The sequence below is a fragment of the Carlito syrichta genome, unplaced genomic scaffold (assembly GCF_000164805.1).
Source record: "Carlito syrichta isolate Samal-C Ts95f unplaced genomic scaffold, Tarsius_syrichta-2.0.1 Scaffold314005, whole genome shotgun sequence".
In the NCBI taxonomy this organism is placed as follows: domain Eukaryota; kingdom Metazoa; phylum Chordata; class Mammalia; order Primates; family Tarsiidae; genus Carlito; species Carlito syrichta.
In genome coordinates, this window is record NW_007258101.1 from 516,176 (window position 1) to 530,002 (window position 13,827).

The 13,827-nt window shown below is 40.9% G+C and overlaps 1 protein-coding gene across 1 annotated transcript in view; it reads right to left on the reverse strand.

The window, feature by feature from the left end:
* METAP1D (methionyl aminopeptidase type 1D, mitochondrial) overlaps positions 1-357 on the reverse strand; it is a 90,748-nt gene extending 90,391 nt beyond the window's left edge. Inside the window, 2 exon segments of the mRNA XM_021718906.1 lie at position 1; positions 3-357. The exon segment at position 1 is cut by the window's left edge and continues 229 nt beyond it. Coding sequence (XP_021574581.1) covers position 1; positions 3-133 — 132 coding nt within the window. The 5' untranslated portion in view covers positions 134-357.
* Positions 358-13,827: the final 13,470 nt, after the last annotated feature.

Below are 13,827 nucleotides of genomic sequence, written 5' to 3' on the forward strand. Positions count from 1 at the left end.
GGGTGGGATGGAAGAAGCCTGTCAGGTAAGCGTGGCATCCAATATTTATAGCATCAACATTTTGGTGCATGGAACCGTGAAGTTGGGCGGAAAAAATCAAGCACAATCTAGTGTTCAACATAGCACTTTGCATCGCCTGCCACTCTGTTACAAATTTCCCTGGATTCCGCTGAAAGGTAAAATTTGGTTCAAAGTCACCAGCTGCCCCTTTGCTGTCCCCAAATCTACATTACTCAGCAGAGACTCCAGACAAGACAGGATCTGTGTGCCGCTGCAAAATCTATTCTAGGTACCTCAGTGGGTATGTTCAGGGGACTTTTCTTTCCCCAAGGACGCCTTCTGCTTGGCAGTATTAACTGAAGTCTTCATCCTAAATTTGACGTTTAAGAATAAAAGGATGACGTCTGCCAGTTGCACTGCCAAGAGATGAAGCCTACAGAAAGCCAACTATGAGTCAAGTGAGGGAGCTGATGTATCCCTATTGATGACGGTGCCCATTTTTACCAAACTCGCAGCCTCTCTTAGCTGTGTTCTGGGAAGATTCCATTCTGTCATGGACCAGGTGTTATTCATCCTGGTAGCCTCCTGCCCAGCACAGAACCCAATACCCGAGGAATGTCAGGTGGAGAAAATGAACTTTCCGTGGCATCAAGCTGAGAATGTAACCGTTTGCGGACTTTAATTGCAGTAAAAATTGATAAGGATTCATGGAGAATGTGTGTGATGTCTTCTAATTAATTTTTAAGAATTACATACTCAGTGAAAAATCTAGACAGTTCAGAAATGAGTAAAGGAAAAAAAATGCAAGCTCCTTCCTCACCCTCTCTACACACCACAGTCCCACTCACTCCCCAGTTAACCACTGTGTGCCTCATTCCAAACCTTTGCCTGTACAGGCAAATAGGTGTATTTTTGTTTTGGGGGGGTTTTTTGTTGTTGTTTTGAGTTGGAGTTTCACTGTGTCGCCCAGACTGGAGTGCAGTGGCACACTCACAGCCACCACATTCTCGACCTGCTGGTCTTAGGCGATCCTTCCGCTTCAGCCTTCCAAGTAGCTGAAACTGCAGACGCATGCCACCATGCCTGGCAATAGGTGTATTTTAAATGGAATAATATATCTACTGTTACGACTTGCTTTTCCCACTCATGATAAACACCACATCTCAGAACACTTAGCTCAAACCCATTCTTTTTAACCTCTCCATAAGCCTGATATTTTTACTTTTAAAGAGAATGAATTTTGGCATTTCATTGGAGAACACATGCTGTAATTGTTGGTTTTGGATGCTTTGGGGTCACCTTAAAGGTAAAGAGAAATAATGCTTTCCACTGAGGTAAATAAGATGTACAAGGATGAGAATGAAATGCACTTCTAAGGGGTTCCTTCAAGCCCTACCTTTTACAAACTCAGATCAATTCCAGGGAGAGGGTTTTTGAATGTGGTAAATCTCTCTTTTGTGTAAGTGAAGCCAGCAAACTGAGTGCAGCAAAGGAGCCTGAGAGTTGGCTGGGCACAGAGTCTCAGGAAGTGTGCAAAAAAAAAAAAAAAAGAAAGAAAGAAACCTAGACATCCCTAGCAAATTTCATAAGGCATTAAGCCCAGTTTCAAACGCATCTGAAATAGAACACTTGTTCATGTGATTCAGCTCAGCCAATCCTTGAAAAATAAATGCATGATCTATTCCTTACAACTAGAAGGAAACGGAAACACTAAAAGGACCCAGGAACCACCAGCATGGTGAATCCAGTGAGGAAATCTCCAATAAATTCTGCATGGAATGTAGGTATCTGGGATAAGCTAGAAATGAAGTAAATGAGAACTGCACAGGTGATAGCTCATTCACTGATCCTTGATTCTCTCATGCACATTTTTCTGACATTAAAAGAATTGAAAGCTGACAGCATGTATGCTCTAAAACCATTAATTTATGGGATATATATGCATACTGACCAGCAAGATAAAGGGCTAGACCATGGACATCTAAGATCTCTTGCAATTTTAATATTCTGTGATCCTGGGCATTCAGAATATTAGAATGCTTTTATTTAGATGAGTAACCACTACTAAGTTACTCTACTCCATTTCTGTCCATGCTCCCACCTGTGAAATGAAGGTTAATTATATTGTGGCACTTCACTGACTTGAATTCTCACCATTATTCACATTTTGTACCTCGGATTCTTTTTTTTTTTTTTTTTTGAGTTGGAGTCTCACTCTGTCGCCCAGACTGGAGTGCAGTGGCCGCTCCCGGCCACTGCAGCCTCAACCTGCTGGGCTCCGATGATCCTTCTGCCTCAGCCTTCCAAGAAGCTGGAACTACAGGTGCATGCTACCACGCCCGGGTGATTTTTTGATTTATTGTAGAGATGAGGTCTCGCTGCCCAGGCAGGTCTCGAACCCGCAGGTTCAGGCAATCTACTCACCTCAGCCTCCCAAGGTGTGGGATTACAGGCTGAGCCACCGAGCCTGGCTTGTACCTGGGATTCTTGAATAAAAAGTTGAATATTTCAAAACCAGGGTTCAAGAAATAAAAGATAGCATCTTAATACCTTCAGCTTCTCTGTTCAAAAATTCATTCTTGAATGTTAAAATATTTTTATTAATTGTGATTGTTTTATAGATCTTTTACCTTGAGTATGAAAAGAGCATCTTTTAAAATCAGCTCACCTCATACTTTGATCATTAGCATCTTTTAAAATCTTTTAATCTTCATTTGTAAAAGAAATAAATCAGAAATAAATTCTGATATGCATATTTTTGAAAAGCCAGTTTTTTCCTCCTCCTTCTTCTACTTAATATCATATTATATATTTTTCTGAAGTTGTATATAGTTTGTACTATTACAATAATTATTTTATACCATAGAAGTTTTTCTAAAGTTGTATATAATAATAAAATTTAAATTACATGGGTTCCTCTAATGTATGTATTGAATTTTTAATTCAATATTCACTTTTTTAATACTGTAAGGGATGTGACTAAGTAAATCCTTTTAAAATAAATTTTGTCTTGTAATACATCATCATGTAACATGTCTCACAAGTTCAGATTTTTATATACTTATTAGGATTACTTATAATGCAGAATACTTAAAAAACGTAGACTATAAAAGAGGACCTAAGGTGTTTCCATATCTCTAGTAAAAAATTGTTATATATGAACATGTCAAATTAACTGAAATAATGTGACATTTCCTACTGGGCCCAAAACAGGTTCTATGGTCTGCTGGGGGAAACTCGTGCCCTGGGATCTGCCCAGCTTCAGTGTGGTTGTCATCTAGACCCATGTGCCTTCATTCTCTCTTCCTGACCCTGCTTCTACATTTTGCCTTCTGAATCAGAAAAAATTCGCTTTTTAATTGGATTTCACAATAATTTTTTGGCATTTTACTCTAGGACTGGAGAAGAATATTTCCAATCCCTGCCCTAAATTAGTTTGTCTAATTGTAGTATATGGAAATACTTTTATTTATTTACATATTTTAAGTCAAATGAGCATTCTTTTCAGAAACTAGGAGTCCTGCATAACCATAATTGGCACATACAAGGGAGACCTGTCTTAGTAGCTGATTGTACTTCTCTAAAGTTACGGACCAGTTTTGAGTGATTACATGTTCAGTCACATAGTTTCTAGGACACTCTCTTAGCCAGCATCCTGGCAGAATGTCATGTTTCCTATACCAATCATTTGAGACAATCATGGATACGTTCCTGAGTAATCTAGGGGCATTCTTAGAGAAAATGTGTAAATACTTAATGTTTTGTAAGGAAAAGTAATGCCATATGTGAGACAGTTGTGAAAAATCAAGTGGATTTCTCTTTGCTGTTTGTGCCATTTCCTTGATCTCCCTCTGTGCCAAGAGGGAGCCAGGCTGAGAAGAGGACTTCAGTTGTATATGATCCTTTCCCACCACTCCCATTCTTGATTTGTCTAATGACACTTTCTCAGTCTTAGAATTCCTATGCAAATGAAGTTGGGTTTTTTTTAGTCAGAGTCTCACTCTGTCACCCAGGCTGGAGGGCAGAGGCACGCTCACGGCCACAGCAGCCTTGACCTGCTGGGCTCAGGCGATCCTTCCACCTCAGCCTTCCAAGTAGCTGGAACCACAGGTGCACACCACCACGCCCAGATAATTTTTTGATTTATTGTAAAGATGAGGTCTTGCCAAGTTGCCCAGGCTGGTCTTAAACCTCTGAACTCAGACAATCCTCTCGCCTCCGCCTCCCAAAGTGCTGGAATTACAAGTGTGAGCCACCATGCCTGGCATGCAAATGAAGTTTTAAATCTTAGATAATGAGATTGTCCTCCCTGAGCCCCTCCCGCACTGAAGTTCTGAAGATTTCAGGGATCTACAGCCAAGTGTATAGCATAATCCATACAGGCTCAGCAATAGCATGCTACATTCTCCTGAGCAGTCAGGCAGGTTAAGGAAAGTAGAATGGGACCAGATGGGGCTAACGTTAGCCTGCAGGCTAAGACCAAAACTTTGTACCAAGGGAATTGTTGGTGTCAGGCCCAATCTGGCCAGCAGCTATTCAAGTTGGTTCAACCCTTCAGTTTAAAAAATGTTATGGGAGATTATAAACAGTGATAATGCTTCCATATAATAGCATATTCATGGTTGGAGCAGTAGGCTACCAAGAACAGTGGCAGGGGTTGAAGGAGAGCAGGTAAGAGAAAGCTATTGGGAAGAGCATGAGGCTGGTTCTAGATCTCTCTCATGGTGCATCAGAGCTATCTGAAAATTTCACATGCTTCGGTCCGAGTTAGCTTTGGCATTGTGCAGTCTTGAGGGACAAGGCTTCTCTGACATCTCTTAAGAATAGCTCTAGCCAGGCTCAGTGGCTCAGCCTGTAATCTCAGCGCTTTGGGAGGCTGAGGTGAGTGGTTTGCCTGAGCCCATGGGTTCGAGACCCACCTGGGCAACTTGGCGCGACCTCATCTCTACAATAAATCAAAAATTAGCTGGGCGTGGTACCGCACACTTGTAATTCTGGCTGCTAAGAAGGCTGAGGTGGAAGGATTGCCAGAGCCCAGCAGGTTGAGGCTGTGGTGGCCGGGAGCGGCCACTGCACTCCAGTCTGGGCGACAGAGTGAGACTCCAACTCAAAAAAAAAACAAAACAAAAATAAAAAAAGAATAGCTCTGAGGGAAATTGGGTTAAAGCAGAAGTGTGCATTTGCCCCGTGGAATCTAAACAAATGTGTGAACCATTAGAGGCTGCCATCTATTCCCAATGTGGTAATCCCTGGAAAAGTATTGTCTGCTTATATACTTCTGGAGAATGAAGAACTCCATTCAGAGTACGGAAAAAGTTTCCAAGTGAATCTGGGGGTCAGTCAGCCAATCAGTACATATGCATGTGCCTACACTCTAAGTTTCATGGAGATATGATGTTGTCCTTGTTCTTAGGAAGCTAATTGGAAAGCTGAGACTAACATGCTCACAAGATTGTCCATAAAGAAAGACCAAAGTATATCTTCTAGATTGTAAACCCCATAGGAACAATGCCAGCTGTGGGGGAGTCACAGTTGTAGCCAACTCTGCTACCAAGAACTGAGAAAAACACGGAACTCTAATTGTATAAGTTTCCAGGAAATTGTACCTGTTTAATCGTCATTTCTTGCAAAGGTGAAGGCAAGAGAAAGGGAATGAATGTTTCCTTTAGCATCTCTGGTCTGCACTCTTTTTTTTTTGAATTGGAGTCTCACTCTGTCACCCAAACTGGAGTGCAGTTGCCGCTGCCGGCCACTGCAGCCTAGACCTGCTGGGCTCTGGCGATCATTCTGCCTCAGCCTTCCAAGTAGCTGGAACTACAGGTGTGCGTTACCACGCCCGGTTAATTTTTGATTTATTGTAGAGATGAGGTCTCTCCAAGTTGCCCAGGCGGGTCTCGAACCCGCGGGCTCAGGCAATCCACTCACCTAAGCCTCCCAAAGCACTGGGATTACATACAGGCTGAGCCACCGAGCCCAACTTAGTCTGCACTCTTAAGACAAACAAAAATGCTCTCTTCATCTCCTTGTTAGAAGTTTTTTAAAAGTCTGGTTTAGTTTTTCTTCTTTCTCCATCTACACATGTAATATGTGCCCTTTGAAAAACATTCCCAAAACACAGAAATGTAAAATATAGAAAGTAGAAGTCCCCCAGGTTCTCCTCAGATAATTACTGTTAACAAGCTGGTATATATTCATCAGGACTTTCTTCTTTGCTGAACTTTGTAAGGGAAGATACCCATTTTTAACATGACCAATCACATGACTATAATGAATAACAGACAGCAGATTAGGCAAGTCACATGCAAAAGGATAGAAATGCACAATATGACCCATGTCTTTACTGCAGCCTAATGTGCATTCTCTCTTCCTTTTGCCATCACTCTGCACATGTTTCTGCTTTCATTCTTTTTTTTTTGAGTCGGGGTCTTGCCCTATCACTCAGGTTGGAGTGTGGTGGCACGATCGCTGTTCACTGCAGCCTTGATCTCCTGGGCTCAGGTGATCCTTCTGCCTCAGCCTAAGTGGCTGGGACTACAGGCATGTGCCACCATGCCTGGCTAATTTTTTTATTTTTTGAAGAGACGAGGTCTTGCTATGTTTCCCAGGCTGGTCTCAAACTCCTGGGCCTAAGCAAGCCTCCCACCTTGGCCTCCAGACATGCTGGGATTACAGGCGTGAGCCTTCACATTTGGTCTCTCTTCTTTCTTTCATTTTTTGCTACTCTTCTACAAGATTTCTTATTTTCCTGTGGCTTTTCTCTCCTTTCCCTCCTGAAATGACAGTACTGGTTATCTTCTCTTTTTTTTATTTTTGCTTATTCTTTTGCTAGATGTATGGTTCTGTTCACTGTTAAATTCTTAGTGTTTTTAGTTTAAAATACATATACGGCCATGTAAGATCATGTGAGGCCAGGTCAAATGGAGAGCATTGGCCATTCATATCAGAATTTGAAAATTTTTGTGATTTTGATATTTCCTATCTATAAGCCTGAAATGGCATCCTTGGTAAGTTAGCAGTTACACAAAGTAGACTGCAATAAGAATCTCTGGAGATTATGAAATAAGAAGGGATTTAATAATAGAATAATAAAACTAGCTGTATGTCCCTTTCTCCCCTCCCACTCTCCACCTCCACTCCCCAAACTGGCTGAGAGGCTAGCAGTAGTGCTTTTTTTTTTTTTTTTTTTGAGTTGGAGTCTCGCTCTGTTGCCCAGACTGGAGTGCAGTGGCTGCTCCCGGCCACTGCAGCCTCGACCTGCTGGGCTCCGGCGATCCTTCCGCCTCAGCCTTCTGAGTAGCTGGAATTACAGGCGCGCGCTACCACGCCCAGCTAACTTTTGATTTATTGCAGAGATGAGGTCTCACCAAGTTGCCCAGGCAGGTCTCGAACCCGCGGGCTCAGGCAATCCACTCACCTCAGCCTCCCAAGGCACAGGATTACAGGCTGAGTCACCAAGCCCGGCTCAGTAGTGCATTTTTTAACTTCTTCTGCTCGCCTCTCGCTCCATACATTCTATATTCAAGACTGAAACTGTGAAACAAACAAGAGGACAGATGCTGCCACGACCTCTCTTCCCATTGAGCTGAGCTCCTCTGTGCCCACCCCATCCACTTGAACCCAGAGAATAACCTGTCTGGAGTACATTCTCCTCATCTAAGCATGCACAAACATCACTGCATTTTCTTTTACTTGATAAAGGAGAAAGGAAGAAAGCAGCAGCTGCTCTAGGGCACAGACAGCAAACAAGCCTCTCTGTGGTGGCCCTGCTGCCTTCACAAAAGGAGATTTCAGAGAGCCTGGCAAACAAACATGTACAGCCGAAGACTTCTGTACAGATTCACCTGCCAAAATTATTAGTCAAACATTTAAAGAACTGTCCAGGTGAACCAAGAGTCTAACCAAAGCACATTTTCCAACCAATCTTTTATTAGGATAGAGAGAAAATACAGTTGAAGAACTGGAAATGGCTTCAAAGATCACCTAATCCAACCCTAACCCTAGCCCTTCTAATTTTAAGATAAAGACAGCGCCGGGCTTGGGGGCTCAGCCTGTAATCCCGCGCCTTTGGGAGGCTGAGGTGAGTGGATTGCCTGATCCCGCGGGTTCGAGACCCGCCTGGGCAGGCGAGACCTCATCTCTACAATAAAATCAAAAAATCAGCCAGGTGTGGTAGTGCGTGCCTGTAATCCCACACCTTTGGGAGGCTGAGGTGAGTGGATTGCCTGAGCCCGCAGATTCGAGACCCGCCTGGGCAGCGAGACCTCATCTCTACGATAAATATAAAAAAATCATCCGGGCATGGTAGCGCATACTTGTAATTCCGGCTACTCGGAAGGCTGAGGTGGAAGGATCGCTGGAGCCCAGCAAGTCAAGGCTGCAGTGGCTGGGAGCGGCCGCTGCACTCCAGTCTGGGTGACAGAGTGAGACTCCAACTCAAAAAAATAAATAAATAAAAATAAATAAATTTTTTTCTACAGTACATTTATATGACACGCTTTCAGTGTCTTATATACAATAGTTGGTCAGATATTCATAAGTGAAGACACTATACGTTTTACTGCATTTTATTTTGCCACAGTTAATGGAAAACCCAAAAAATTATGACGTAAATTTTCAGAGCTTTGGTTATACATCTAGTGTCTGTTGACTTAAAGAACGAGTATGTCAAAGATGGAGACAGTTTGCTTTGGTCACAAAATTTTTCCACATTAGTCTTTTACCAAATAAATTGCATGGTAAATTATGATTCCTCTGAGAATCAGTTTCCAAAAGAGAAAGAATGGGATCTTTCTCTTTTAAAAATTGTTTTTAAAGAAAGCTCTTCACTATTATTTCTTTTGGTGAATTCTGCTTTGTCAGAGTAAGGTGGAACACAGTCTCAGGTTTAAAGGTGCCGCTTGTCTGCTTTAGATAGACTTTTCTTTTAAAATTTCCTTGACTTATAGTTCTATCTTATCTGACATTTATATGTAGTTTCACTTGTTGAACAGTATACTTGTAGTAATATTAAACACATATCTAAGTAACTGTTTTTTAAAAACCATACAACACAGTTTTACAATGAAAAGCAATAGTTTATCAACCTACCGTTTCCCAGTCTGAACCTGAACTGTTTGTTTCTAGTTACTGCTTCAAGGCATGCCAACTATAGTTTATTATATTCTGATTCTGGCTTTCTCATAGACTTTTTTTGTGGAGTTTGTAACTTCCTGTTCTACTTTGGACCACTTTCTCAGACATGTTATTCAGTTGCCATTCTGATTTTAATACAAATTGAAGTCAGATTAGTTTTACTATTCCTTGTGCTCCCCATCTTACATGCTCTTTGATTTCACCTTCATGTTTCTGAAATAGATTCATGAGTAACTTTATTAGAAAGAGTAGGAATTTTCTGGTTTCTTAGATTTCTAAAACCATCTTTATTTTGCTGCCACACTTGATCGATAGTTTGGGTATAGGATTCTAGGTTCAACATAATTTTCCATTAGCACTTTGAAGATATTGTTCCATTATATTTTAGCACACCATGTGACTGATATGCTAAATTCCCCCTCCTCTTTTCCTGTGTTTTCTCATCTGAAAGCATTTAGGATCTTGATTTTATGCTCTAGGTTCTGAATTTAATAATTTGGCCCAAGAGTATATCTTTCTAGGTGAGTGGTCGGTACAGCAGGTAAGAATCGAAGTGAGTCATACTACCTGCGCCAAAATTCCAGCTCTGCCACTTACTAGTCGTGTGACCTTGGTTAAGATAACCTTCTGAGGCCTCACTTGAAGATAATGCCACCTCAGAAGGCAGTTTTGAGAACTGAGATAACTGATGCAGGTGTTTGGCAGACAGTAGTAAGTGCTCAATAAATGTTAGTGATGTTTGCTGTTCAACCTTGTGTGAGCTCTTCTAGTCTGAAGATTCAATTCTTCAACTCTCAGAAATTATCCTCTTTGGAAATTTCCTGTTGTGTTTTCTCTCTGAAACTAAAATTATTGGCTATTGGATTTCTCATGTTGATCTTGTTTTTTCTTTTTTCTCATATGTCTTTCTAATGTTTTGGGAAATTCCTTCAGCTTTATCTTAGTCTTTCTGTTGTTTGAATTAGAGCAATATTTTAAATTTTTGAGAGTTCTTTCCTACTCATGGATTGTTCCATTTTCTAGTATTGTTTTTATTTATTTTATTTTATTTTTTTGAGTCGGGGTCTCACTCTGTCGCCCAGACTAGAGTGCAGTGGGACGCTCCTGGCCACTGCAGCCTCAACCAGCTGGGCTCCGGCAATCCTTCCACCTCAGCCCTCCAGGTAGCTGGAACTACAGGTGCACGCTACCATGCCCGGCTAATTTTTTTTATTTATTGTAGAGATGAGGTCTCGCCAAGTTGCCCAGGCGGGTCTCGAACCCGTGGGCTCAGGCAATTCACTCACCTCGGCCTCCCAAAGTTTGGGATTACAGGCTGAGCCACTGAGCCCCACCTGTTTTTATTTCTATATGCTATATCTTATCTTTCCCAATCTATTTTAAAAACTTAATAAAAACATAAAGGCTAGAAGATCCACACAATGAACACCTGTACCTAACTTCTGCCTATATTCAATAATTTAAAAAATATTGTCACATTTATTTATATAAATATGCTTATGTAAGTGCTTTATTTATATATATGAATGTCTATGCATGTATGTGTATATATATACATATACACACACACACACACACACACACACACACACATATATATATCCCACCTACACATACATTTTTTCTGGACCATTTGAATATACGTTACAAATGTCATGACTCTGCTACTAAATAAAATACTGAATCTTGTGACTCCAAAGAATAATGACATCGTCCTGCACAATTACAATACCACTATTACACCTATGAAAATTAACAGAATTTCTTATCTTCTAATAGTGTCCGTATTTGAATTTCCCTATGGTCTCAAATGTGTGCAAGATGGCGAAATATGCCAAAATGTAAAATGTCCATATCCTTTCACTCAGCAATTCCATCACTATCCTTCATATACACTCCCACATGTACAAAACAGTACATACAAAAGGATATTTATTGCAGCATTGCTTGTAGCAAGATAGGAAACAACCTAAATGTCCTGTAATACAGTACAGTATTCGGTTAAACACATTGATATCAAGCTATGAAATATCATACAGCTGTTTAGAATTAAGGTGTTTAGAACTGAAGCAATATGTACTGGTAAAGACATGAATTAAAAATTTAACTGGAAAAGGTAAGATTCAGAGTACTGCACATCATTTGTCACCGTTTGTGTTTATAACAAAAATGATGGATATTAGTAGACTGATATTCTGGGGGATAAAGAGAAACTGGTAAAAGTAATTGCCTCTGAAGTGAATTCAGTGACTGGGCAGGAGAGCAGCTTATTTTCATCAAATACTCCATTTTGAATTTTTTACTATGTACATATTACATAATTTAAAAAACAGTGGCTTACAGTGGATGGATTTTCATTCCCATAGCGCAGTGTTTCTCAACAAAGAGTGGTTTTGCCTGCCAGAGGACATGTCTGGAGATGTTTCATTGTCACAACTGGTGAGGGTGGGAGTACTCCTGGCATCTAGTGAGTAGAAGCCAGGGATGCTGTTAAACATCTCACAATACATAGGTCAGCCCCACGCAACAAAGGACCCAAAATATCAGTAGGACTGAGATTGAGAAACCCTGATGTAGAGTAATTCTATGGATGCAAAGGTTTGAGAAGAGCTAAGCAAGTCTAAAGGAATTTTTTTTAAAAAGTAATGTGCCTATGCCTAAGCATTCAAACCATTGTGGATTTAAGACAATTCAAATTTCTACCCATGAAAGGAGATGGTTAGAGGAGTACAATATGCTCCTGTTTGCATAGGTTTTATTCCACCTTGGCACATAATCTAGTTTTTATAGCCTTAGTTCATGTTAATAATTTTAACAGTTGTAAAAGTATTATAGTCACTATAAAAATGAGATTAGACAAAAGTCTGTGACTTCTAGGACTTTAATCTATATTTGTACATGTATGCCAAGCACATATACAAGAATATGCATTGCAGCATTGGTTTTTTGTTTGTTTGTTTTGAGTTGGAGTCTCACTCTGTCGCCCAGACTGGAGTACAGTGGCCGCTCCTGGCCACCGCAGCCTCGACCTGCTGGGATCCAGCGAGCCTTTCGCCTCAGCCTTCCAAGTAGCTGGAAGTACAGGAGCCCGCTACCACACCCGGCTAATTTTTTGATTTTTTGTAGAGATGAGGGCTCACCAAGTTGCCCAGGCGGGTCTTGAACTCACGGGTTCAGGCAATTCACTCACCTCAGCCTCCCAAGGCGCGGGATTACAGGCTGAGCCACCGAGTCCGGCCTGCAGCATTGTTTATAACAGAAAATACTGAATATAACCTAAACAAGTTACTGGTGGAGTAACTTATGGTAGGTATATCCATACAATGGAATACTATGCAGCCATTAAACACAATGGCTCTAATAATCACCAAAATATAAGTTAAAAAAGCAAGTAAGAAAACGTGTGGCAAGTTATATGTATATGATATATAAACTATATATACATATATGCTCATTTATGCATATATCGCTGAAAGATACACAAGATATTGTTAACAGTGGTTGTTTCTGGAGGATTGTCATTGAATGCCCTGTTGCTTTTTATTTCAGTGTATAAACTTCTACTGAAAATATTCATGTGCACATAAACACAGCTCTGCCCAAGTAAATGAAATGTGTTGTATGATTCCACTATGCTTCATAATACAAGGAGAATTAAATATGTATAATAGAGATATAAAGGAATATGGGAACTCAAAAGTAAGTTGTAGATTAAATGTTAAGAGGAAATGAGTAACTTCAAGCCATCCTACAAAAGAGGGTCTGATAATTTCAGTCACTGTGATCAAACATACTTTTCTTTTTTTTTTTTGAGTTAGAGTCTCATTCTGTCGCCCAGACCCACTGGGCTCCGGCAATCCTTCCGCCTCAGCCTTCTGAGTAGCCGGAATTACAGGCACACGCTACCATGCCAAGTTGATTTTTTGATTTATTGTAGAGATGAGGTCTCGCCAAGTTGCCCAAGCGGGTCTCGAACCCGCAGGCTCAGGCAGTCGACTCACCTCAGCCTCCCAAAGCGTGGGATTACAGGCTGAGCCACCGAGCCTGGCTCAAACATACCTTTCTTAACAAACCTGCTTCTCTAAAGTGATAAAAACAGGAGAGCAGCTGAGTTATTTGTCCAGTGACAAGAGCAAATGTCATACGAGAGAAGTTATTTTTCAGATGGTGAGAAGAAAAAAGCCCCTTTTAGGAAGAGCCTCATGGTACTGGCATGCTTGACTTGGCCTACTTCTTGAAAGGTCAGATGGAATGAAATGTATAGTCTTGGCTTTGCCACTTAATTGTGGTGTGACCTTAAGCAAGTTACTTAATCTCTGGATTTATTGCCCATCTGTGAATTGAGAGTGTATACTGCAAAAGATACATTTTAAAAATCAAATGAATGATTCATATCAGGGAAGAAATTTCACAGAAAAAAGAAAAAATAAACTGGGCTCGGTGGCTCAGCCTGTAATCTCGTGCTTTGGGAGGGTGAGGTGAGTGGATTGCCTGAGCCCGGTGGCTGGGAGCGGCCACTGCACTCCAGTCTGGGCGACGGAGTGAGACTCTAACTCCAAAAAAAAAAAAGGAAAAATAATCAGTCTTCCCAGTAAGTAAAATAAATGTAGATTTGAGGTATTATGCCTATTAAAACAACAAAGTCCATATCCCATGTCATTGAAATTCTGTGAAAATCAGCATACACAGTTCAAC